The sequence below is a fragment of the Sorex araneus genome, chromosome 4, assembly GCF_027595985.1.
Source record: "Sorex araneus isolate mSorAra2 chromosome 4, mSorAra2.pri, whole genome shotgun sequence".
Taxonomy (NCBI): Eukaryota; Metazoa; Chordata; class Mammalia; order Eulipotyphla; family Soricidae; genus Sorex; species Sorex araneus.
In genome coordinates this window covers 185793482-185819147 of record NC_073305.1, presented here as the reverse complement: position 1 = coordinate 185819147, position 25666 = coordinate 185793482, and the positions used below count along the sequence as shown (strand labels likewise).

Sequence of the window (25666 nt, the reverse complement as noted above, 5' to 3'; positions counted from 1 at the left end):
GGGGCCAGAGAAATAGTACAGCAGGATAATGTAGTAGTAAGGTGCTTGGTATGTCGCATACTCTGCACACAGCTAGACCCAGTCTGAATTCCAGGACTGCATAAGGTTCCCTGAGTGACCCCTGAATACACAAGAATAATCCCTGAGCACAGTTTGTGTAAAACTAAAACTCGCTGAGGGGGGAGTGCATTCTCGGGCTCTCCGGGCGGCTCTGTCTAACCGCCCATGTTCGGTGCCCTGGAACCGCAGTGTGTGGACTGGATCGGGACGGCCGGTGGTCAAGGAAAGGCGAAGGAAGAACGAGGACCATGCTGGTTGCTGATTAGTTACCATTTATTCAATCTTTAATCTTTCATCTCCCGCACTCCCAGCTCCGGCCTCTCTCTGGATCAACCGGCACCTCCTTCTCTAGTCTCTCCTCCTTTTCTGTCTCTCCCTCTGAACCCCTTTTACTCCTCATGCCACTTCCAAAAGTGCGCAATACATGACGTCACCAAAGGCACCAAAAGATGTTACAGGAAGAACATCTGCAGGCCATTAATCTAGCACCCCCCCCCCCAAAGAAGATACAAAACCAAAACCTAAGCCTTCTTTGGGCTGAAAGCACTGGGATTTACATCCCAAAGACTAGGCTAGGCCAGAGCCTGGAATCTACAATGTCAAGTCAGGCCTGGCTAGCACCTAAAATCTGCATGTCAAAGACCAGCCAGGCTTCTTGTGAGAAAAGGGGAAAATATTCCAACACAGCTGACTGTGGGGCCCTCCCACCAAAAAGTTGCAAATGCAGGGCTGGAGAGACAGCACTGTGGGTAGGGCTTCTGCCTTGCATGCAGCTGACCAGGGTTTGATGCCCACCATCCCACATGTCTTCTGAGCAAAGCCAGGAGTAATTCCTGAGTGCAGAGCCAGAAGTAACCCTTAAGTGTTGCTGGGTGTGACCCAAAAAGAAATAAAGTTACAAGGGTGCAACTGAAAACGCAATTACTATCTTTGCATTAGTGAACTGATTAAATTACACCCAGAAAGCAAAGAGGATAAGCGTGGAGGTTACGAAGATGCCATCCACTCGGGCACCCTTGATGACTGAGCCCGCTTTTATTTATTTCTTTGTTTGTTTGTTTGTGTTTTATTGAACCACCATAAAAAAAACGTTACAAAGCTTTCAGGTTCAAGCCTCAGTCACTCAATGATCAGACCCCCATCCCTTCACCAGTGCACATGTTCCACCACCAAGAACCCCAGTATACCCCCTGCAGCCCCCCCACCTATGTGGCTAATGATCTTCTCTTTATTCTCTCTATACTTTGAATACATTCAATATTTCAACAGAAAAATATTATTTAGAATTTCCCCCCAACAATCAAACCTGCTGAAAAGGCATCATTTGATAATTTGTTTTCCATTGCTGAGAATGAAGAATATATGAGCTCGCGCAGCCGCTGTCTGATTTCTGGTATTGGATTTCTGATATTTAAGCTCAGTTCAGTTTCATGTGCAGCTGCTCCGGATCTCGTCTGGGCAGGGAGCGTGCCCGTAACACCCCCATTCCAAATTCTCCTGCGCGCCACGTCACTGCAAGCTCCTACCTCTGGGTAGTGGGTTGTAGAAGATGCCACTGCCACCGCTGCTGCCACCCCCGTCGAAAGAAAAGGTCCAGACAGAAAAACCTTTCCCTACCTGGGGCAGCATGGGGTTGTAGGTCAGTTCACAGTCTAGATGCATTTTTTTTTTTTTTTTTTTTTTTTTTTTTTTTTTGCTTTTTGGGTCACACCTGGCAATGCACAGGGGTTACTCTTGGCTCTGCACTCAGGAATCACTCCTGGCGGTGCTCAGGGGACCATATGGGATGCTGGGAATCGAACCCGGTTCGGCCGCGTGCAAGGCAAACGCCCTACCCGCTGTGCTATCGCTCCAGCCCCTCTAGATGCATTTCTATACGAAGCCGCTGGGTGCCAAAAGTAGTTAGCAGACCTCCAGGATCGTAGTCTTTAAGGGGCAGAGAAGTCGTTTCGTGTGCGGCCGCTCCAGATCTCGTCTGGTGAGCCCGCTTTTATTTATGACCACGTTAGACACCCCTGTCCCGTACCTTGCATGTTACACATTAAAAGGACAACAGGCTGACAGGCCTTGGTTCTTGACTTGGGGGGTGGCGTCCATCCTCACCCGGTTCTGAGAGGTTCAGAGCGGAAGTGCACGCTGACTCTCAGTGCCGTGCGGGGCTCAGCCTCTCTGAACACACACAGCTATTCCCATCCCGCCCCCGATGCACAGGGCGGCAACCCCTCGATGGCCCCCCATGCGCTCCAGAGTGTACAGCAGGGTGACGAGAATCCGACAGCCAGATGCACCCAGGGGGTGGCCCAAGGCGATCGCCCCTCCTTGCATGTTCACCTGAGGGGGAAGCACACGAGATCCTTCTGGCCCTGCACAAAGGGATCCAGCCCCGACTACTGTCTCCCCACACCCCTCACACGGGAGGCAGGAAGGAGCCCCTCCAACCGTGCCGCTCACCCTCTGACCCTCTCACCCGCCCCTCACTGTCCTCGCTGAGGACACCCGTGTCTCCCATCACCGCACTGACCCCCCGGGCTCCTTCCCGTACAAGCGCCACGAGGGATGAAGACAAGAGGGAGGTGCAGGAGGACGGGAGGGGGCGCCCCCAGAGGCCAAGCACCATCTACCCCCGCCCTGGCCAGTGCCTGGGTTCTGTCTCCTGCCGCCCCGCTCTCGGGACTCTCCTTCCCACTCACTTTCTCTGGGTCTAACCCCAGGTCCTTCATTATGGCCACAGAGAGCACGGCGAAGGCTTCGTTGATTTCAAATGCATCCACATCACTCAGGGACCACCCCGCTTTTGCAACCTGGAAGAAGATGAATAGGTCTGAGGTCTGAGAGCTTGGGTAGAACTTTCCCTCCCCACTGCAGGTGTGAAGCAGGCTGTACTACCGAGTACTGAGTCCCAAGCAGCTCTAGGGACCAGCGATGTGAGTCAGTGGTGTACAGCACGGGATTACATGTACATGGAGAACATGAGTTTGATCCCTGGCACTGCAGAAACCAAACGGAGTAGGGCTGGAGAGACAGCACAGCAGGTGGGCACTGGTCTCCATACTGCCAATCCAGGCTCAATTGCCAGCTCACCACATGGTTTCCTACCACCAGAAGTGATCCCTGAGCACAGGGTCAGGAATAAGTCCTGAGCACAGATGTGTGTGGTCCAAAAAACAAAAACAAAAACCAGATCTCTAGAAATTGCCACTTTGCATTAGCCTAATAAATCTCACATTTTCCCTTGGTGACTCAATTCAAAAGGTGAAGGATGAAACAGCCCTAGGAAATTCTAAAGTACCTAAAGTTTTCAACCCAGTAACATTAATTATCTCAAAGTACTACACATTCTAGAATAGTCAATTCCCACACAAGATGCATTGCAAAATCCTGGCTACTCACAATGGAAACGAGGTGAAATCAACTCTTAATTCAGACTGCAAAAACTAATAATTATGTGCCCTGAAAGGGAGAGCAAAGTTAACCTGCCCCAACGGATGAACACACAGCTCCTCCTTGGCACTGGGGAGTAGAAAGGAGATGTGAGCAAAGGTCACAGAAGGGCATTCCAAGTTACTGGTCTCATCCCAGACATGTTCCATCCAGAGCAAAGGACAAACAAACGGACAGAAACACAGCTTGCTTGATAAGCTGGAAAGGGTCCTATTCCCATGATGGCAGGGTCCACACCTTCCTGTGCCCGGGAAACAATCTGAGCTAAAGGTGTCAGCCCATGATTCTCAGCTTCTGATTTCCGCATGAGAACCACAGCAGCAGCACCATCATTCATTACTGGAAGACATGCAGGGCTCATGCTCCAGTGCTCACCAACCCAGCTCCACAACCACAGTGGACCACAAGCAAGGACCACAACTGCGCTTCACATGTCTTGGCAAAGCATCTGCCACGTATTTAGTGGACAGACAGAAACACAACATGATGGCTGACTACAAAATTAACTAAAGGAGGGGCTAGAGCTATAGTACAGCAGGTAGGATGTTTGTCTTGCATGTGGCTGACCCAGGTTCGATCCGTGGCATCCCATATAGTCCCCTGAGCACCGTCAGGAGTAATTCCTGAGTGCAGAGCCAGGAGTAACCCCTGACCATCGCTGGATGTGACCCAAAATGCAAAAAAATAAACAAATAAATAAAAATTAACTGAAGGAGAAAAGGAGATGAGGCTTGGAGAAACATTACAGCCATTAAGGTACTTGCCTTGTATGATCCCTAGCACCAGGGTCCACCAAGACCACCAGGAGTGATCCCTGAACACAGAAACAGCGGTAATCCCTGAGCACTGCCAGGTGTGGAGTCCCAAAATAAAAAGAAACAGAGAAAGAGAGAGAGAGAGAGAGAGAGAGAGAGAGAGAGAGAGAGAGAGAGAGAGAGAGAGAGAGAGAGAGAGAGAGAGAGAGAGAGAGAGAGAGAGAGAGAGAGAGAGAAAGTACTGCTTTCACAGTAGTTCTGTGAGTTTCTGTTTTGGAAAAATAGTTGATAAATTATTGCTCTGCATTTAATTTTCCATCTTTGTCAGGACATCAGACAACTCACTGTATATATAGCTTACATTAATCAAAAATGAAGATCAATGCAATGATCATATATGGAGAAACTATAACATTTCCCTTAAGCAACTGAAGATTATATATTAAATCATGAATAGATACTAAATAAGACGTGTGGCAGTTCACACCCCACTTGGATGAATTAGAGAGTACCAGGCCGAGTGAAGTGAATCAAAAGCCGCAGAGAAATACCTATTCATGTCTCAGGCGCGGCTTATCAAGAAACACAGGCAGGGAATAAACAGTGGACTAAGAGAATAGGTCCTAAGAGGCTGCCAATCCAGAGAGGATAGTGAGACAGAAGTGAGAGAGGGTGCTACTGGCTGTAATCTAGCAGCACTGTATTCCTGAAACATCCACCATATTGTCAATCAGGGTGCCTAAACGTTTTTAAAAGAAAGGTGTATGTTAACATTGCCAGATAGCATACAAAATCTAAAGTGGGGAAACCTGTTAACCTCTAAGGTCTCGCTAAACTTTTTCCCAAATCATCTGAGCATGGAGCTCACTGCCCAGGATGCCAGCAGGAAGCAAGCCCACTGAAGCATGTCTGCACTGCAGTGAGCGGTGGGCAGCCTGAGTGCAGTGTCCTGTGCCAGCCAGTCGGTCACTCAGGTGGTGACACACGTGAAGATAACAAGCCTCTGCTGCAGGCACCGTGTGACACTGGGTCAGTTCCTCCGGCCAATTCAATCAGTGCAACAGACACGGCAGAAAATCTCTTTGGCTGAAGTAAGAAGGGCACAGACAAGCAAATCACTCAAAGGTGATTTGAAATTTCAGACATCAGAGGCCCGAGTGATAGTTCAGCAGCGAGGGCATCTGCCTTGCACGCTGCCAACCCGGTTTGATTTCTGGCATTCCATGTAGTCCACAGCACTGCCAGGAGTGATTCCTGAGGGCGGAGCCAGGATTAACCCCTGGACTTCACTGGGTGTTGCCCAAAAACAAAAATAAAACAAAAATTCAGACACCAGAATTCATAAAGTGGGAAATTAGCTAAAACCAATGAGACTAATAGAGGGAAATACAAACCTACCACCAAAACACACTGCCTTGGCCTGAGAGATAATACAGGGGCTTGCCCTGATCCTGGTTTGATCTGATGCTGCATATGGAGCCCTAATCACTGCCAGGAGTGATCCCTGAGCACGGACACTGCCAGGAGTTAGCCCTAAGCACTGTTTGGCATGGCCGCAAAGCAGAAATTATACAGGATGCCTAATTTAGCACAGACTGATTTCATGGGAAGGACCTTAGGGACATACAGAGGTTGCCTTGGAAATGAGACCGCCTGTCAGCCTCCCCTTAAGGATGTCTCCCTGCAAGGCCTGATGTGAATAACTAAAAGGTGAACCCCCTGCGTGACAGTGATTTTTCTAGCTACTTCCCTGAATGGCTGTCTGCTGGTTCCAATGGGCCCTGCTCTCACTAAGTTTCCTTAAAGGAGCCACTAGAAATAGATGACAACTGACTCAGCTTTGCCAGGTCAGGTCCATGTGGAAAGCAGGTGCATGTTAGTAATAAATGGCTCCTAAATACTCTCCTTTCAAAAGAAAGAGTATTCGAGAGCAATCTCAGAAAGACCAACATGAAGCATTTGCAGGGGTCACTGTTCCTGTCCCGTCCTTCACTATGGCATCAAGGTTGCTGCCGTGTCGAGGAAACTCATCCATTTTCACTTCAGTAAGACCTACAAGAAGGCGAGTCAATGACCCACGGCTGACCTAGAGACGTGAGCTCTCGACAGCTCGGTCCCGGGACCCGAGGATTCCAATCTGCACAAAGAAGGTTCCGTGGCAGCTGCAGGAAGCGCACAGAGCAGGGATAAGTAGAGGCGTCTCCCCGCACGCACTGTCTCGGGGACTCGAGTGCCTGAGGCCCACAGCCCTTTCTCAGCATGGCAGTGACAGGCATCCTTGTTCTCTGTGCAAAGGTGACCACGGTTTGAGACACAGGACATGGCGGGTTACAACAGCCTGACAAGGGGATGCCAAAGCCAATCTGATAACGGCTGAGGGGCACAGACATGTTTCAATAACGCAACCAGCGGCCGCTTCCAACAGGAGTGGCCATGGCCAGATCACCCCGGGCAGCAGGGAGGGACCCAGAAACGACACTCCCGAGAGTCCACCTGGAGGGCAGCTGTGACCACACGCTCCGGCTGCTTAGGAAACCTCAGGGTCCACACAGCAGTGTGGACACTCGTGACCCAGAGTGGCTGATGGCCACCGCCCGCTCACCCGACCCTGCAGCCCAGCATGGATTCATGCACAGCTGAGAGGGCACTTTGCTTGGCAGCCCCCACCCCTGCTCTCACTGGCCCTCGCACACGCAGCAGGACCCTAGTCTCTCCCAGCCAATCCAGTGTTACCCACATGGACTTGGTGCCCACCTTTCTCCGATGGCACGGACACGGGCAAATCGCTGTGTCAAATGGCCAGCTTCTTGCGTGCGCTCTGTGCGGTTCTAGGACAGGACTGCCAGCCTGTCCTGATCTTCGAGACTCACGTGATATTTTTTGGCTACATTTTCCACTGTGGGAGAAAAAGAGATAAAAGTACGATTTTCAGAAATTGGCATTTGGTTGTTGCAGCTTTCTTTAATTCTAAGAACCATATTCTTGGTCAGAACTGTTGTAAGTATGTCAGGCGTTTGCCATGCACATGGCTGACCTGGTTTCAATCCCAGGTACCCCACATGGTCCACAGAACCCTGCCAGGAGTGATCCCTGAGCACAGAGCCAGGAGTAAGACAGAAGCACTGCTGGCTGCGGAGCAAAAAGAGAAAATAACAGTAGCACACTTGGCTCAACCCCTGTGGCCCACAATGAACAGCACCAGGACACCAGGACACCAGCCGACACCACAGGCCGGATGGGCTGGAAGTGCCTGTTGCAGTCTTGGTGTTCAACAGTGGGCTTGAAATATTGAAACAACTCTGGAGGAGCCACTTTCTTTCCCTCCTTACTTGGAGGAGGGGTGAACTTGAGTGTGCCCATCCCACCCACCTGTGCTAAGGGAGCCCTAGCTCCTTGGCGGGAGACCCTCCCAGTGGGACCCAGGCAACTCTGCAGGCCCAGTGCCGGAAGCCACGCCTCCCACAAACACGTGTGCTCATCTCCTTGCACATTTCCCTGGCCCTGCCTTGCCTTTCCTTCTTCCTCTCTGCCCATTTTGATACACTTTTAAACTTTCAGACACTTCTTGAATGCACTGCCGATTAAAATTTGAACACACAAGTAAATTTTGCAGAAGGTCCGTTGAGTTAGCCTATAAATGGACGGGAGGACACAGCAGCGAGTCCCAGAAGACACCACAGCGCCGGTGATCCCTCTGGGCCCCAGACCAAGCCAGTTTCACTGGGGCACCCCAGTCTCCCCACCCACTCCAGACAGAATCCCAGCGACCAAGAGCTTCCCCAAGAAAGCTCAGGTGTGTGGTTCCAGGACTAAGTCTCCTGGCCGCAAGGGGGCAGAAGAGGCGGATTGTCCCTCCCCAGCTCCCTGCCCCCCACCCAGGCTATCACGCCCACAATGTACCTCCGGGCGCAGTCTTAGAGCCTAACAGCCCTGGCACAGAGACTCCCAATTGAATCCCAAAGTGGGTTAGTGCCCTACAGAGATGTCTCTGGAAACCAACACTTACAACACTAAGATTCCAGAAGCGCTCACCCGCTCTTGCAACCATGCAACCTCTCATAATATTTCACATAAGCAATGAAAAAGAAATTATCTCGCGTCTACCCCTGGAAGGCAGGCTTGAATGGTGGGTGGTGGGAAAATTTGAACAAAACTATAATGCCCAAAAGTACAGGGGCTGGAGAGATAGCACAGCGGGTAGTGCAGTTGTCTTGCACTGGCCAACCCAGGTTTGATTCCCTGCATCCCATATGGTCCCCGAGCACCATCAGGAGAAATTCCTGAGTACATGAGGCAGGAATAACCCCTGTACAATGCCGGTGTGATGAAAAAAAAAAAAAAGTAGAGAATATTGGGAAAATTGTCTGCCATAGAGGCAGGGTGAGGACTGGATGAGGGGCTGGGAGGATAATGGGGACACTGGTGGTGGGAAATATGCACTGGTGGAGGGATCATTGTATGGCTGAATCTCAAATATAAAAGCTTTGTAACTGTGTTTCACGGTGGCTCAATTTTTAAAAAAATGGACAGGGGGAAGGATGGGTGGGTCATTCCCATTTCCGGTTCTGAAGTCTTGTGCTAGCCCAACCTGAAACCCTTAAATATTTAGTGCTGATTCTAAGAGCTACAACAAAAAAAGACGCTTGTTGGAGATTGTACAGTGATTAAAGTACTTGTCTTGCACGCTGGTAACCCAGGTTTGATCCTTGGCACCACATACAGTACCCAAACACCACCAGGTGTATACCCTGAGCAGCACTGGGTACAAACACAAAAACAAAGCAACATGAAAAAAACAAAACAAAACCAAAAAAAGCAGGACCAGGACAGAAGCATTAGTACAGGCAGGAGGGCATTTGCCTTGCACCGTTAACACCAGTTCAAATCCTGGCATCCTATATGGTCATAAAGAAGTAATTCCTGAGTGCAGAGCCAGGAATGTGCAGAGCCAGGGGTAACACCAGAGCATCACCAGGTGTGACAACCCCCCCAAATAAAAAAACAACAGGGGTTAGAGCAATAGCACAGCAGATTGGGCGTTTGCCTTGCACACGGCCGACCCAGGTTTGATTCCCAGCATCCCATTGGTCTCCTGAGCATCGCCAGGGGTAATTCCGAGGGCAGAGCCAGGAGTAATCCCTGTGCATCACCAGATGTGACCCAAAAAAGAAAAAAATAGAACACCACCACAACAACAACCCTTTCTTGAAGGACCCCAGGTCTCTACACTGACCAGACTTAAGTGGCTGTGGAACCAGCCCTTGGAGATCATGAACTCTTCCACTCCAGCCTTTATCCAGGACCCTCCTAGAGTAGACAGACTAAAGAAGTGAGACTGTGGTCAATGGCCACTGTTCAGTGGTCTTCAAAGCATGTCTTCATTTGTACTTCATCACACCTAGAACGTTTCCTGCCCTCAAGTAAAGATGTTGAGGCTGAGGGTTGGAGAGACAGCCGACCAGGCTGGGCAAGAGCTCTGCACGCAGGAGGCCCACGTTTAATCCTGGGCAGCATTTGGTCTCCCAAGCACCGCTGAGAGGGATCTCTGCACAGATGCACAGAGCGGGGAAGTAGCCCCTGAACACTGCTAGTGTGGACATAGGGCAAAACAAAAAGATGTCAAGATTAAAATACATTTTATCCCTCTTTGTTCAGCCAGGGTATTGGGATAATTACTATATGCCTTCAAAACACAAAAACTACCTTCCTCCTGACACTTCAAAGGTAACTGTGTCCTCTACTGCAAAGGTCCACCTGTCAAAATAAATTATAAGCTGGAATTAGCCTAGGGTGTGGAGACAGCTAAGTAAAACACTCTAGTTTCTTCCTCTGGGGAGCTCAAACATTTAACCTCTGAAAAATGAAGTTCTCTTTCATCCAAACGATATATTTTTTAAATTTATTATTTTTTTTTTAAAATTGGGTGAGTACTGCTATTTATTCAGCCATTGATTAAGCTTATTGAATTGAGCATGAACTCCACATTACTTTTTTTTGTTTTTTGGGTCATACCCGGTGATGCACAGGGGTTACTCCTGGCACTGCACTCAGGAATTACTCCTAACGGTGCTCAGAAGACCATTTGGGATGCTGGGAATCGAACCCGGGCTCAGCCATGTGCAAGGCAAACACCCTACCCACTGTGCTATTGGTCCTGCCCGTCCACGTTACTTTTTAAAAAAATTTTAATTGAATATTCATGAGACAGTTTCAGTCATACAATGACCCAGCACCCATCCCCCCACCAGTGTACATTTCCCACCACCATTGTCCTGTTTCCCTACCACCATCCCCCAGTGCCCCATCCCCCCAACCCCAGGCTCTCTATGGGAGGCACTTTCCTTCCTCTCACTCTCTCCTTTTCCTCTCGTGCATATGGTTTGCAATACAGGTGCTAAGAGGTCATGGTGTTTGTTCAGGGCATTCGGCACTTTTATCAGGATGGTCAAGCTGGAGCAGGTTTTCAATTGGGAAGCCGCTTTGGGGTGTGGATGTGACCGCTGAGGCTTCCAGAAGCACAGGGAGGTGGACTGTCTAAGCAAACCTTACTACAACAGGCAGCTGACAGGTTTCTTCCAGAAGATTTCCCGCCCAATTTGGAGAATGAAGAGTCTGGAGAATCCACCCATCTGCCTCTTAGAGACGTGCTTCTTCTTCCCTTTTTTTTTTGTAAGTGTTTGCACTGCGGTTTACAGCACCATTCTGATAGGGGCTTCTGGCCTTGACTCACAGCCGTGTCTGCGGTTTGGCTCACATAGGGGTTCTCAGTAGCGGGCACGGCTGCCCTGCCATCCTTACCCTGCTCATGTTCTCCACGCCCCCTGCAACCATGATGCGGGCGTCTCCCGCTCCTGTGGACTGTCATGCCAGGCACACGGCTTTGAGGCCGGAGCCGCAGATCATCTGGCAGCTCCAGGCTGGAACGGAGAAGGGAATTCCGGCCCCCAGGCTGGCCTGTCGAGTGGGATTCTGCCCGAAACCTGGAAGGAACAGTGAAGCAGGCTCATCGTCAAGGAGAGTGTCTGGCAGCCTGATGAGGAATCTCACTGTTTGGGGTCTCCATATATGGCCCCTTGTGTCTACCAGAATTGATCCCTAAGAACCACCTGGTATGACCGAAACCACTGTTCTCCCAAGAAATAAAGAAGTCAGATAATATTAGTTAGGCACTTCCTTTGCATGCATTGACCCTTGATCGATTGCTTAAACTCCTGTAGTCCCTAGAAGGACATGGAGTAATCCTGAGCACAGAGCCAGGAGTCAATCCTTAGCACGGGCTGCATGTGGCCTAAAAATCACAAATTCTTGGATTTGTATGATGCTGGGGATCAACCTAAGGTTGATCAAATTCAAGACAGTGCTTTACACCCTATTTTACCCCTCTATCCCTAAACTCTTTTTGTTTGTTTGTTTTTTGGGCCATACCTGGTGGTGCTCAGGGGTTATTTCTGGCTCTACACTCAGAAATTACTCTGAGGGATTATATGGGATGCTAGGGATCAAACCCAGTTTTGTTGCATGAAAGGCAAGCACCTTACCCACTGTATTATCTCCCTGGTCCTCGCCCTAAGACGTTTTTTTGTTTGTTTGTTTGTTTGTTTTGTTTTGTTTTGGATCAAACCTGGGCTGGTGACACGCAAGGCAAGTAAGTGCTTTAGCCAGTATAATTATCATTCTGGCCCCATTTTTCTAGGTACTTGCTGTAAAAGCAGGCCTTAAGTAAAGAGTGAAGGAAAGAAAGACACCAGGGAAGGAAAGACTTAAGAGAATCTCAATGACTCAGACGCAGAGACAAGACTTATAGGTAGAGCATGCATGTCACATGCACAGAGAGCCCAGCACCATGCAGGAACAGAGAGGAAAACCTTCCTGTGAGCACTCCTTTCTTTCCCTGATTACTGTTCTTACACAGGGTTAACTGGGTATGAAACAATACGGGTTCACTCTTCAAGCCTGTGTTCTCCCTTCAACTCGTATCTCTTGCTTCTCTACTTCTTTGCTGTAGAAGCCTGTGTTCTCTCTTGAACACGTACTTCTCTCTTCCTCTCCCTTTATATCTTTCTAAGTAACTTTTGATAAAAACTTTCTGCGTCAGGGGATCAGAGCGACGGTAAAGTGGGTAGGGCATTTGTCTTGCACAAGGCCCTGAATTCAATCTCTGGCACCCTATATGGTCCCTTGAGCTACCCAGGAGTGGTCCCTGAGCTCAGAGCCAGGAGTAAGCCCTGAGCACTCCCAGGTGTGACCCCAAAACTAACAAAAAAAAATGAAGTTCTTGCATCACCAAAAAAAAAAGTACAAAATTGGGAGCTGGAGTAGGACAGCGGGTAAGGCATTTGCCTTGCATGAGGCCGACCCGGGTTCGATTCCCAGTATCCCACATGATCCCCTGAGCACCACCAGGGGTAATTCCTGAGTGCAGAGCCAAGAGTAACCCCTGTGCATCGCTGAGTGTGACCCAAAAAGAGAAAAAAAAAGTACAAAATTAGAACTGACGAATAATTCAATTTAATTATCTAAACTCAACTGTGGTGACTTCTCTCAGAATAGAAGTTGATGTCACGCTTATAGCCACAGAGGAGGGGGAGTGTGGGAGGTTCCAAAAGTCCAGTCACTACTGTGTGTTATCAGAAGCAATGTTCACTCAGTGGCCACTGTATCGCAAGTTCAAACAGATCTATCAACTTCATTTGTTCAGTTACTAGGAAAAACAACCAATCAGTGATAAAAACTTGAGAGTATATTCATCACAGTGCTATTAATCAGAGGTCTGACTGGAAAGCAAAACAGTTACCTGAGACCGGGGGCTGGAGCAATAGTAAAGCAGGTAGGGCATTTGCCTTGCACAAGGACCCCGGTTCAATTCCTGGCACCCCATATGGTTCCCTAAGCACTGCTGGAGTGATCCCTGAGTGCAGAGCCAGGAGTTAGCCCTCAGCAATGCTTACCAAAAAAGTTTTAAAGTTTTTTAATTAAAAAAGTTACTGAACACCATCAAGAATGAATCCAGGGGCTGGGGTGATAGCACAGCGGGTAGGGTGTTTGCCTTGCATGCGGCTGACCTGAGTTCAACTCCCAGCATTCCATATGGTCCCCCAAGCACCACCAAGAGTAATTCCTGAGTGTAAAGCCAGAATTAACCCCTGAGCATTGCTGGGTGTGACCCAAAAGGTCAAAAAAAAAAAAAAAAAGAGTGAATCCATAGGAAGGGGGGGGAATTAAAAAAAAAAAAAAGAGTGAATCCAGAACACTGTCAGGTGTGGCTGAAAATCAAAGGTAGTATCATGAGCTGAAAAGATACTCAACAGGAAAGAGCTCTGCTTTGCTTGCAGGAGTCCGGGTTTAATACTTGGTACTGCAGGTAATTCCCTGAGTACTACCAGATGACCCAGAGCACTAGGACAAAGTAGCCCTCCAGAACACCACTGTATGTGGCACAAAAGACTTATGTTTCGTTTTCTTGTTTCCTAGCCATATCTGGCAGTGCTCTGGCAACCACATGGGGTACCGAGGATTAAACACCAGTCTTGTCTGCTATACTATTTCTCTCCATTACTGCACATACAAAAAAATTTTCTCATTCTCTGAGGGGCTTGGGAGGCAGTATCAAAAAGCAGGCCAACCTGGGTTCAATTCCGAGCACTGCACATGGTTCCCTGAGCCCCACCAGGAGTGAACCCTGAGAATGAGCAAAGAGCTAGGAATAAGGCCAAAGCACAGCTGGGTGTGGCCCCAAAATAAAAACAAAAATCCTCTAAATTGGCTGAATAGGGGCTGGAGAGATAGCACAGCGGGTAGGGCGTTTGCCTTGCACTCGGCCGACCCGGGTTCAAATCCCAGCATCCCATATGGTCCCCTGAGCATGGCCAGGGGTAATTCCTGAGTGCAGAGCCAGGAGTAACCCCTGTGCATCGCCAGGTGTGACCCAAAAAGCAAAAAAAAAAAAAATAAAAAATAAAAAAAAAATAAAAAAAAATAATAAATTGGCTGAATAGTATAGGGATGGACTGGAGTGACAACACAGAGGGCAGGGTGTTTGCCTTGCACACAACCAACCCAGGTTTGATTCCTCCGTCCCTCTCGGAGAGCCCGGCAAGCTCCCCGTGACATATTCAATATGCCAAAAACAGTAACAAGTCTCACAATGGAGATGCTTCTGGTGCCTGCGCAAGTAAATCGATGAACAATGGAATAACAGTGCTACAGTGACAGTATAGGGATAAGGTGTTCATCTGCCTTATAAGCAGCCTATAACGTTCTATCCCCAGCACCACATTGGATCTCAAAGTACTGCAGGGAATGATCCTGAGAACAGAGCCTGGAGTAAAACCCTGAGCACTGCAAGGTACCTCTGAGTTGAACTAACATATTTAAAGTAATAAAGAGGACATTAGTAAAATTACCTGGCTTTCCAAGCATAGTCAATCAGAGGCGGTTCAGAAGGTCCGTCTAGATGACTCAGATGCGCCACCTGCAGGTTCCGGGAGAAAAGGGGGCTATGCACACTGAGGGATCCCAGTTCCTTGTAGCTGTCAGAAAGCAAAAAGCAAAAAAGAGCACAGAGTGGGTGCTCTGTCAACATCTGTAGCAGTGGAGGGATCCTGGCTTATGGAAAGGAGAGATGTGGAAGCAACTGCCAGCATCCAAGTGTGTTTGCGAACACTTCTTAACCTCATTTGGTTCCATCACTCCTCTGAGAGGTTTCAATAAAAGTAGACTCCATGGGTTTCTTTATACCTCAGGTCAACAGAGCAGATCTCAGTCACGGTCCAAAACAGGAGACAGATTATGGCCTGAACTAAGCCCCCCAATATTAGAGCTCTGGAGAATCATGAAAGTGGTAAGCCTTACACTGAACTTTTTTTTTTTTTTCTTTTTGGGTCACACCCGGTGATGCTCAGGGGTTACTCCTGGCTCTGCACTCAGGAATTCCTCCTGGCGGTGCTTGGGGGACCCTATGGGATGCTGGGAATCAAACCTGGGTCGGCCGCATGAAAGGCAAATGCCCTACCCGCTGTGCTATTGCTCCAGCCCCATACACTGAACGTTAAGAGCCTTCATGTTATGCAGAGAACATGACAGGCATGAGGAGGAGCAGAGTGAAAATAAGGAAAATGAGGGGCTGGAGCAATAGTACCGCAGGTAGGGTGTTTGCCTTGCTTGTGGCCAACCCAGATCGGACCCCTGGCATCCCATAATCCCTGAGCATCACCAACAGTGATTCCTGAGTGCAGAGTCAGGAGTAGCTCCTGAGCACTGCCAGGTGTGGCCTCAAGATGGAAAACAACAAAAAGGAGGAAAAAAAAAAAACCCAAGGAAAACAGTCTAGGTATTAGGGAGGTAAGGATGATATCCTAGGAATGGTTACAATTCACGGAGAGTAATTCTGAAAGAGTATGAGATTGCTCTTGTATGTGTTCTGGGGCTATACCCTGTGGTCAACCTGGCAGTGCCGCAGTGCCACAGTGCCTGACATTCAACTTGGTCCTCCAGTTCCAAGGTATGTGCTCAGTTTCTGGAGCTGCCTTTCCAGCCATGAAACTGGTATGCTGTTGGGCTGGAGTGACAGTACAGCTCAGCCAGGCTCAATCCCCGGCACTCCACATAGCCAGAGCGCTGCCAGGAGTAGAAAAAGAAAAAAACTGATGCTGTGTTGTTTTTTACTTGGGCGGGGGAGACCGAAATAGGGGGGAAGGAGTACTTGGCCATCCCCAGAGGAACTCCAGGGTTATTCCTGCCTCTCTACTGGGCGATCACACGTGCACGGGACCGGACCCAGGGGCTTATTGCCTCCATTCCTGTTCTATCTCTGCCGCGCTCGTTTGTAGGTGGGGTACTGGGCTTTGGTACTGGGGTCTGGGCTCCAGGCCTGCAGGCACACTGCCCCACACCTGGGGCCCAGCCCCAAGCCCTCTCAGGCTCCCAGTAAGATGCCCGGGCAGCCGGGCACGAGTCTACAGCAGCACACTGGGTGCATTGTTCTGGGCCGGGTGTCACCCGAAAGGGTAAAGCCTGAGATCCTCATCCTCAGCAGGGCGGCGCGTCCCAGAATGAAGCACACGGGGAGGGTGATGCTCTAAGTCACTGGGGAACGTGGGAGAGAAGGGCTGGGGCCACGCGGGGCACCGGGGGCGCGGCCCGCGCGTCGGGCAGGTACCTCCGGACAGCACGTGTCCAAAGACGACCTCGGACACGTCTTCGGGCGCCACGGCGGCCCTCTTCAGGACTTCTTTGATGACGGTGGCGCCCAGCTCGTGCGCGGGGACGGCGGCCAGGGCCCCATTGAACGAGCCTAGGGCACGAGGGGGCGCCGGGTAGGTGAGGGGCGCGGGCCCGGCCCATCGCCCCCCCCCCCCCGCGCCCCTTCTGAGGAACAGGCCGGCCGCGACCGCCCCCCGCCCCCTCCCGGCCCGGGCGCCGCACCGAGCCCGCGTCGCTCCAGCCCCGGCCGCCGCCCACCCCGCGCGGCCCCTCAGACCACCCGCTCGCCCAGCCCGCCGCCGCCTCAGGGCTGAGCTGGCCCTGCCCGGCCCGGCCAACCAGCACCTCGCCAGACAGCGCCTCTGCGCGCCGGCCAATGGGAGAGCCGCGCGCCGCGATGGCTCTACCCGGCCGGCCAATCGGAGCCGCGAGCGGGCGGGGCCACGCCTCGGGAGGGCGCGGGGCTGCCCCAGGCCCCGGGAGGCGCGAGGCGCGGGGTCGCGGGGTTCCGCCGCCGCCGCCGCCGCCGCTGACGGGCCGGACCCGCGCTTGGAACCCGCGACTACTCACCGATGGCGGTGCGCGCCGCCGACACGATGACCACGGGGTCCGCGCCTGCACTCATGCTGCCGCACCGGCCCGGCCCCGCGCCGTCGGCGAGAAAAACCAGCCCCCACCGGGCCGGGCCGCTGACGGGCGCGGGGCGGGGCCGACAGTCGCCCCGCCCACAGCCGCGGTGCGCAGGCGCGCGGGCGCGGGGCTTGCCGGCGCTGGCGGTGGCAGGGCCGAGGGCGCAGGCAGCGGGCAGTAGAACTGGACCTGCCTGAGACACTTGTCCGAATTGGGGGCGGGAGCGATCCTACAGCTGTTAGCGCACTTGCTTCTCAAGCGTCCGACCCTGTTCGATCCGCGGCATCCCACATGGTCCCCTGAGCACCGCCAGGCGTAGTCCCTGAGCGCAGAGCCAGGAGTAACCTCAGAGCAAACCGGGTGTGGCCCCAGGGTTAAGCTCTGAGCACTGCCAGATGTTTCCGAAAATAAAAAATATGAAAATAAAAATTACAGAGAATATAAAATAATGGAACTCCAGGGACTTAAGACACAGTAGACTGGGTAATGTGCTTGTCTTACACACTGCCCAAGCGGGCTGATGATCCCTGGCACCACATTTGGTCCTGAACCTCTCCAAGAGTGATGCTTGGGTAGAGTCGAGAAAAGCCCAAGGTTATATACCTTCACTCTCCTTGTGGGCATCTGACAGCATCTGAGCCCAGAGTGCTAGTGAATTGACACGATTATACTCGAAAGCGTTAGCAGCTCCCTAGCACTGTGAGAAACATAAAGATCAGGGGCTGGAGTGATAGCACAGAGGGTAGGGCGACCTAGGTTCGATTCCCAGCATCCCATATGGTCCCCTGAGCACCACCAGGAGTAATTCCTGAGTGCCAAGAGTAAACCCTGTGCATCACCGGGTGAGACCCAAAAGAGAGACATAAAGATCAGAGTCACCACACACAGGGCCCCACTGAAGAAACAGTACAGTGAGCAGGGCACTCCCCTTGCTGCGGCGGACTCCGGTTTAATCCCCGGCATCTCATATGGTCCTGAGCACTACCAGGAGTGCCAGCTAGGAGTAACCCTTGACACTGCAGGGTGTGGCCCTAAGCTCTCTACGACTCCTCCCCACCAAAAAAAAAAAAAAAAAAAAAAAACTAAGGGCTGGAGCAATAGCACAGCGGGTAGGGCGTTTGCCTTGCACGCGGCCGACCCGGGTTCGATTCCCAGCATCCCATACGGTCCCCTGAGCACCGCCAGGGGTGACTCCTGAGTGCAGAGCCAGGAGTAACCCCTGTGCATTGCCGGGTGTGACCCAAAAAAAAAAAAAAAAAAAAAAAAACTAAACTAAAAAGAAATTACTATTCTCCCTTTGGTGCTTGGGATTAAACATGGGGAGCTGCACCAGGTCCCACACTGGGGAAATAATCAGCAATATTCCAATAGACCAACAATATCAAGAATAATTTGTTTTAAAAGGCTATCAAGTTGAACTTTTATGTACTTTTGTGACTCCACCTTCTGATCAAGACCGCATCATTCTTTCTCCTTCCAAAGAGCTTCCACCACCACCTGCATATTTTTTTCGTTTGCTTCTTGTTTGGGGGTCACACCTGAAAATGCCAGGACTTACTCCTGGCTCTGCACTTAGGACTTCCTTTTGGCACTGGGATACTGGGGATCAAAGCCGAGTTGGCTGCGCGTCAGGCAAACACCTTATTCCCTGTTTCATCTCTCCAGCCCCCAACCCGCCCGCCCCCTAATTTTTCCTCTTTTGTCTAGAAATCTCTGGTTCCTTTTTTCCCCTCCCAGCATGGCTCAAGAGGTGCTCCTTGAAGATGAGACCTGGGCCCCCTGAGTGCACAGCACGGGGTCAGGCTGCTGAACTCTCCCTTGATCTCTGAATATACTGGATATATTCTTTTCTGGTGTGGGCCAGGAGGAGTTTGGGCCAGATGCACTGGTGCTCAGAGGCTCCTCCTGGCTTTGTTCCTGGGAGTAACTGGCAATGCTCATATATATCTTAGTGTCAAATGATATCCACACAATCCTTCTCATTTCCTTTTTTTTTCTTTTCGGGCCACACGCAGCGATGCTCAGGGGTTACTGCTGTCTCTGCACTCAGGAATTACTCCTGGGGACCATATGGGATGCTGGGGATTGAACTTGAGCCGCACGCAAGGCAAATACCCTACCAGCTGTACTATCACTCTGGCCCTCATTTACTTTTCTATGCAGTTTTATGGGATTGCTTCCAATTGCCAAGCAGTTGGCACCAAGAGTAATGGTGATGCTGGACCCAGCAGCTCAGGATACTTCCTTTCTGGGAGGGGGCAGCTGTGTACACTAGTCTGAACCCCGATTCTTGGAATCAGACCTCTCGGCTCCCAGAAGTGCTCAGCTGACAGCAAGGAACTCAAATGACAGCACCCTCAGAGAAGGTTTCTTCGCTCCAGGGCCACACGTCCTGCTGTGGGCTCCAGGATATGCCACAGGTGAAAAGCCATATCAGCTTCGTGAGTAGGGGGCACAGCACGAGACTGGGGGCCAACAGGCGCGACAGAGCCACAGGAAGAAAACGGTATGAGGGCCAGAATCATTGCTCTAGAGAAGCTGTTGCAGCTTATTTCCTGGGTGACCTCGCATCGATAATTGTAGGAGCCTGGAAAACAGCTCAAGGGGCTGGAAGGCATGTGTGAGACCCAGGTTTGGTGCCTGGTACATGTCAATGTAATGCATATAAAATGTCAGTTTGGCTTGCTCTTCCAGGCCCCCCCCCCCTCTCTCTCTCTCTCTCTCATTTCTTTCTCTCCCCTCACAGCTGAGTATATTTGGTGCCTCTCTCTCTCTCCTCTACCTCCCCTCCTCTCTCTTAGGTATTTCTTTCTTTCTCTCCTCTCACAGCTGAGTAAATTTCGTTCAATAAAAACTATCTTGCTTTGGGGCTGGCGGGATTGCACAGTGGGAAGGGCCCCTGCCTTCCATGCAGCTGACTCAGGTTTGATCCTGGCACCCCACAGGGTTGTTCCCCTCCCCCCATCCCACATGGCCAGAAATGATCCCCAGTGCAGAGGCAGGAGTAAGTCCTGAGACAAGCAGTTGTGAAAAAAAAAACAAAATCCAAATGATCTCGTTTCATTAAGTCAGTTATTGGTATGCAAATTAGAACTCCCCCACTCCTCTAGCCCTTAAGATCTTTTTGTTTTGCTCTTGGGGTCACACCCGGCGATGCACAGGGGCTACTCCTGGCTGTACACTCAGGAATTACTCCTCACGGTGCTCAGGGGACCATATGGGATGCTGGGAATCGAAGCCGGGTTGGTTGCGTGCAAGGCAAACGCCCTACCCACTGTGCTATCATTCCAGCCCATAGCCCTTAAGATCTTATGTGCAAATTCCTCTGTAATAACACCAACCTTCTTTACTAATTAAGTTTTGTGTGCTGGGGCCAGTGGACTGGAGCAATAGCACAGCGGGTAGGGCGTTTGCCCTGCACATGGCCGACCCGTGTTCGATTCCTCCGTCCCTCTCAGAGCCCGGCAAGCTACCGAGAGTATCTCGCCCACACGGCAGACCCTGGCAAGCTACCCGTGGTGTATCTGATATGCCAAAACCAGTAACAATGTCTCACAGTGGAGACATTACTGGTGCTCGCTCGAGCAAATCAATGAACAACGGGATGACAGTGCTACAGTGCTGGGGCCAGACCCAGTGGTGCTTGTGTCACTCCTGGTGGTGTTTGGGGGAGCATGTATTGGGGATCAAACTGGGGACTGGCTGCATTCAAGGTAAGTACCTTAACCCCTGCCTGGCCCACTAGTCCTGTTTCATCTACAATGCCTGCTCTTAAAACCAACAGTCTTGGGGTGGGAGTGACGGCACAGCAGGTAGGAGAATGCTTGCCTTGCACAGGGCCAGCCTGTGTCGAAGCCCCGGCAACCCACATGGTCCCCAAGCCCACCAAGAGTGATCCCTGAGTGCAGAACCAGGAGGAAGCTCTGAGCACTGCCAAGGTGTGGCTCAAAAGCAAAAACCTAGAATGAACAGTTTTTGGTGCCCAAACAGGTGATGAAGACTGAGTCCTTGGACGCTGCCCTGCAAGCAGGAAGCAGAACCAGGACCCCACTTTGAATGAAGTGGGCAAGCGGAAGCTTGTGAGCCTCACTGACTTGGAAAGGGCTAACATGGCCTCCTCTGTCAGCCTTGTTGTCTTGGGTCATGCAGGACTGAGGGATTTGCCTGGCATATGGCAGATATCCTGCCACGGGTGCCCACCGAGCACCACTGGGTGTGTCCCCCTCCCCCATAACTTGCCTTATTTCTACATTTCCAGGAGTTATCTAGTTTTTAACCACTGGCCCACAGTAAGTCATTGCTATTTAAAACACGGTCCATCTGGCTCAGGTAGCAGCATTATTAACAATATTTATATATATTCTTTTTGGGGAAGGATAGTTTGGGCACACTGAACAGTGCTCGGGAGACCATATGCGGTGGTAGGGGTACCTGACCTATACTCCTTCTGATTGAGATATATTCAGGTTTTATGTCCACCATTGTAGTTCTCAGTATAATTTATTTTTTCCAGTCCACAGGTGTGAAAGTTTGAAAATCATTAGGATACTTCGGCACTTCTGCCCTTCCTGCTTAGAAGAAACTGTTACAAACTGCTTTTTTTTTTTTTTTTTTTTTGGTTTCTGGATCACACCTGGCGATGCACAGGGGTTACTCCTGGCTCTTCACTCAGGAATTACCCCTGGCGGTGCTCAGGGGACCCTATGGAATGCTGGGATTAGAACCCGGGTCGGCCGCGTGCAAGGCAAACGCCCTACCCGCTGTGCTATCGCTCCAGCCCCAGTAAACAGCTTTTCACTCTTACATCACAGATATTTAATGAAAATTCTGTGGCAAAGTTCAAAATTGACATCTTTTCTTTCTGTGAAGCCCCCCAAAATCCTGAAGGAGAGTTGGTACACAGCTCTCGTGGCACTTGACTTCTCGACACTGGCGGTCGTGACTATTTCCTGCCCACCACCGCGCCTGGCACCGCTCTGTGCAAGCACTTGCCACAAGCCAAGCTGTGGCGCCAGGTGTCAAGCCCCGTCCTTCAGAGGCGTCCTCTGCACCACCTCCTGCGGACACACGCCCGCAGAGAAAGCACTAGTGTCAGAAAGGACGACTGACTGCAAGGCTGGAGCTCTCTGTCCAAGTCCATCTTGTACAGGTTCAACAGCGCCAGAAAAGTGGTGACACACAAACAGGTCCACTTTTAGCCAAAAAAGGGGAAGTTCCTGCTTTACACCAATTAATTACATGAATTCCAAAAAGAAGAAACTGTTACAACTGGACAAATGAAATGGACCTACATAAAACCCAAAACCCATGGCACTCGACAGACCAGGGAATACTATTGTAGTCAAAAGTTCAATTGGGGGGAGGGGGTGGAGCTTACTACAGTGGGTAGGGTGCTTGGCCTGGGTTTGATGCTTGATACCCTTTACCGGTTCCCAAGCCCTGTGCAGAGCGTGTAGACCCCAAACCAAAACCAGTGAAAAACAAAAACTGGAGCTAGACAGTTTAGTGGACGGCAGCTGCCTGACACAAAGTCAACCCAGGCTTGGTCCCCAGCATTCCATATGGTCCCCTGCCCCACCAGGACTAATTTCTGAGCACAGAGCTAGGAACAAACCCTGAGTGCCACCAGGTGTGGCCCCCAAACAAAAGGAAGAGCCCTGAGCCACAGCCAGGTGTGACCCAAAAATCTAAACCAAAAAATATGAATCCAGTTTATCACAAACTGTCCCAGTCCAATATCTGGATTGGGAAGTGTAGGGGGCCGGGAGATAGTGAGTAGGGCACTTGCCTGACACATGGACGATGCGGGTCCAATCCTTCGGATTCCCTGAGCACTGCCGGGCGCAACCTCTGATCACTGCGAGGAGTGGCCCAAAAGGAAAAAATAAAACATGGAATACTTTACAGGCCAAAGAGTACAGGAGGTAAAGCACGAGGCAGATCCCAGTTCAATCCCCGGCACCGTGGAGCACGGTCTGGAACGATCCCTGTGCACAGGGACAGGAGTAAGCCCTGGGCACAGCTGGGTATTGCCCCAAAACAAAACCTATGGATTGCAATGTCATTCACATCACAGACCTTTGTATTCAAAGCTTAAAATAAGAAAGTATGACGCAATTTTAATTCTTAAACATAAAACAATTTCTCTTCCCTCTTAATACCTCCCCTGCTTACCAGGTAACATTAGCAGACTTATCATTTATAGCAGTGCAGAGTGTTCTTCTGGGGCCACATCCAGAGATGCTCAGGGCTTACTCTGACTGTGCCTGGGGGACCAGGGGACGCTGGGGGCCAAAGTGCATGGCAAGTGCCTCACCTACTGTACCATCTCTCTGGTCCTGGCAGTGGATGTGTTTTTTGGGTCACACCCGGGATTCAGAGTGTACTCCGGGCTCTGTGCTCAGGAATAATTTCTAGCAGCATTTGGGGACAATCTGCGGTGCCAGGATCACACCCAGGTTGTCCGCATGCCAGGAAAGTGCCCTACCTGCTGTATGATCTCTCCAGAACCTCACCCCCCGAGTTCTGGGGGATTTGGGCTCCAGCTGGCAGTAATCAGAGCTTACTCCTAGCTCTCTCTCAGAGATGGCTCCTGACGGGGAGCCGGGGCAGGAGCCTGAGTTGTCTCTGTGCAGGTCAGCACCCTCCCCCCACCCCCCGCCCCGTGCTGTCACTGCAGTCCGCTCTCCAGCCTCCTCTTCAGACTTTGCAGAATCATTATTTTTACAAGCCAGAAAGAACAGCAATCAAATGTAATCCTAAACTCCATGTTCATTTTACAAATAATGTATAACTGGCAACAACATTATAAAATCACAATAAAAAATGACGCATGGATTTAAAGATTTTCACGTTTATGAAGTGTGTTGCAAAACTAATGGACAAAACTTCAGCAATACCACATGAATCAATGACAAATGCTAAGTACACAGATTGATGCAGGAGTTACAATAAAAATCTTTATTCGGGTTTGGTCAGTACAGGCGAGATCTACTAGAGTCACAGAGCAATGTGCATTAACAGGTACAACAGGTCATAACTGAGTTAACTACACACACACATTTCTTCAACAGTCACCTAAAGAGAAAATGCACAGATGAATGGTGGGAAAAACTGTATCTAACACGGAAACTACTATAGGACTCCGTCGGCAAGTCCCACTCTTAGCGATAGAACTACTGTACTGGGCCAACTTGGCAGTCATGACCTCCCACCTATGACAGTCCTGGACGGTGCGGGGCTGAGAGCAGGAGGAAGATGCCCTCACACAGCACGGGATCTAGATAGACACAGATTTACACAGACATCATTGTGTTATACTGGAAGCAAAGAGTTCCATTTACAACTTCACATTAACTCATATAAAAATAACTTGAGCCTACACAAAATGTCCTTTGAAGCAACGAAGCATTAACTGTTACAATTCCCAAAGTGGCAGAGGTATAGAAGCAAAAGGAGAAGGAAAAAAAAAAGGAAGAAAAAGAAAACACCCACAGAAGAGGCAAATTGTGACCAAAGTATGCATTAAATTTCTGGACAGTATCCTCTCCCAAATTAAATGACACTGTATAAAAATTTGCTGGAAAAAATATTACAAAACTGAACCCTGTACATTTACACTTGAGTCCAAGCCATTCTGGACGTGGCGGGAACCCGCAGTTCGGTTACCTTTCCCACTCACTGTTTTCTCCTCTTGAGGGTCAGGATTGGAGTCTGTGTCATTTGAGTGGTGTGTGAGAGAGTTTTCACTGCCCGTGGGAGAGTCTACACTTTCATACCCCGCACTGAGTGGGTTTACGTAACCACTACCTCTGCCAGTTCTCTCCTCAGAGCTGTTGGAGGCCTTATTCCCATTCCCTGGAGAAGGAGGAGAAGCATCTTCGGTTGTGTCCCCCTCCCTGTGAAATCCAGACCCAGACGTCCTCTGGCGGGAGGAGCTGCCATTGCTTGGTCCATTGGCCAGCCGACTGCAGTCTTTACCTGCGGCCTCCGCCGGTGCCCCGGGCTCAGAAGCTGTAGTCCTGCTGGTACTTGGGGCGGAGGCTTGAGACTGCTGCTGTTGGTACTGAGCCAACTGCTGGCGCGTCTCCTTCAGCTGCTGCTGCAGGACTAGAATGGTGCTCTGCATACCCTCGACTTCTTCGTCCAGCTGGATGATAAAGTCATTCAGTTCTGCACAAAGGAGAGTCAAATGTGCTTCAATATCTCATAAGACATATTCTACTTCTTAGTGACTATCAGAAAACCAGACAATTCACTGTTTAAGAGTCTCAAAACACAACAGAATGATCTGAATGGCATTTTAGAAAGGGGCGGGGAGAGAGAGAAAGGAGAGCGAGGAGAGAAAGAGGAGAAGGACAGAGAGAGAGAGAGAGAGAGAGAGAGAGAGAGAGAGAGAGAGAGAGAGAAATGAGAAAGGAATTCACTGGTTCTTAATATTCCTGGCACTTAGTACTTTTCCCCAGCACCATCGGGAATGACTTGAGTTCTGTCAAGTATAGCCCACCCTAAAAAAAAAAAACTGTGATAGTGAGGGTGAGGAGACAGCAGGGTGCACAGGCTGTCTGCAGGAGGTACAG

General features: G+C 50.5%; 4 protein-coding genes across 4 annotated transcripts in view; all 4 read right to left on the bottom strand.

Moving 5' to 3' along the window:
- LOC101537078 (acetyl-CoA acetyltransferase, cytosolic) overlaps positions 1-17170 on the bottom strand; it is a 31053-nt gene extending 13883 nt beyond the window's left edge. The window contains exon 1 of the mRNA XM_055135175.1: positions 17060-17170. Coding sequence (XP_054991150.1) covers positions 17060-17082 — 23 coding nt within the window. The 5' untranslated portion in view covers positions 17083-17170. The remainder of the gene's footprint in view (positions 1-17059) is intronic.
- LOC101537343 (acetyl-CoA acetyltransferase, cytosolic-like) lies at positions 1731-6646 on the bottom strand. Its single transcript, XM_055134941.1, has 5 exons — positions 6589-6646; positions 6207-6308; positions 3683-3840; positions 2751-2861; positions 1731-2391 (listed from the first exon to the last, which is right to left on the bottom strand). The coding sequence occupies exons 1-5, from the start codon at positions 6644-6646 to the stop codon at positions 2221-2223; spliced, it is 600 nt and encodes a 199-aa protein (XP_054990916.1). The 3' UTR covers positions 1731-2220.
- On the bottom strand, positions 4327-17082 carry LOC129398778 (acetyl-CoA acetyltransferase, cytosolic-like). Its single transcript, XM_055135176.1, has 6 exons — positions 17028-17082; positions 16414-16548; positions 14660-14727; positions 11055-11236; positions 7011-7152; positions 4327-4347 (listed from the first exon to the last, which is right to left on the bottom strand). Exons 1-3 carry the CDS (start codon positions 17080-17082, stop codon positions 14693-14695), a joined length of 225 nt encoding a protein of 74 aa, XP_054991151.1. The 3' UTR covers positions 4327-4347; positions 7011-7152; positions 11055-11236; positions 14660-14692.
- A 6854-nt stretch (positions 17171-24024) lies between the features above and the next one.
- The window catches only part of WTAP (WT1 associated protein), a 37618-nt gene continuing 35976 nt past the window's right edge, over positions 24025-25666 (bottom strand). Inside the window, exon 8 of the mRNA XM_055135069.1 lies at positions 24025-25259. Within this exon, the coding sequence (XP_054991044.1) occupies positions 24679-25259 (581 nt within the window). The 3' untranslated portion in view covers positions 24025-24678. The remainder of the gene's footprint in view (positions 25260-25666) is intronic.

What these genes read in the sequence shown, in the direction of transcription:
- LOC101537343 (XM_055134941.1), bottom strand. Translation starts at nt 6,646, where the DNA reads ATGTCTGTGCCCCTCAGCCGTTATCAGATTGGCTTTGGCATCCCCTTG. An exon ending in GACCCCTGCAAATGCTTCAT is followed by an intron (nt 3,841 to 6,206) that starts GTTGGTCTTTCT and finishes CATGTCTTCCAG; the next exon opens with TAATGAATGATGGTGCTGCT. An exon ending in CAGCTTATCAAGCAAGCTGT is followed by an intron (nt 2,862 to 3,682) that starts GTTTCTGTCCGT and finishes ATCTTCTTCCAG; the next exon opens with GTTGCAAAAGCGGGGTGGTC.
- LOC129398778 (XM_055135176.1), bottom strand. Translation starts at nt 17,082, where the DNA reads ATGAGTGCAGGCGCGGACCCCGTGGTCATCGTGTCGGCGGCGCGCACC. An exon ending in GGCGGCGCGCACCGCCATCG is followed by an intron (nt 16,549 to 17,027) that starts GTGAGTAGTCGC and finishes CTCGTGCCCTAG; the next exon opens with GCTCGTTCAATGGGGCCCTG. An exon ending in TGGACACGTGCTGTCCGGAG is followed by an intron (nt 14,728 to 16,413) that starts GTACCTGCCCGA and finishes CGGAACCTGCAG; the next exon opens with GTGGCGCATCTGAGTCATCT.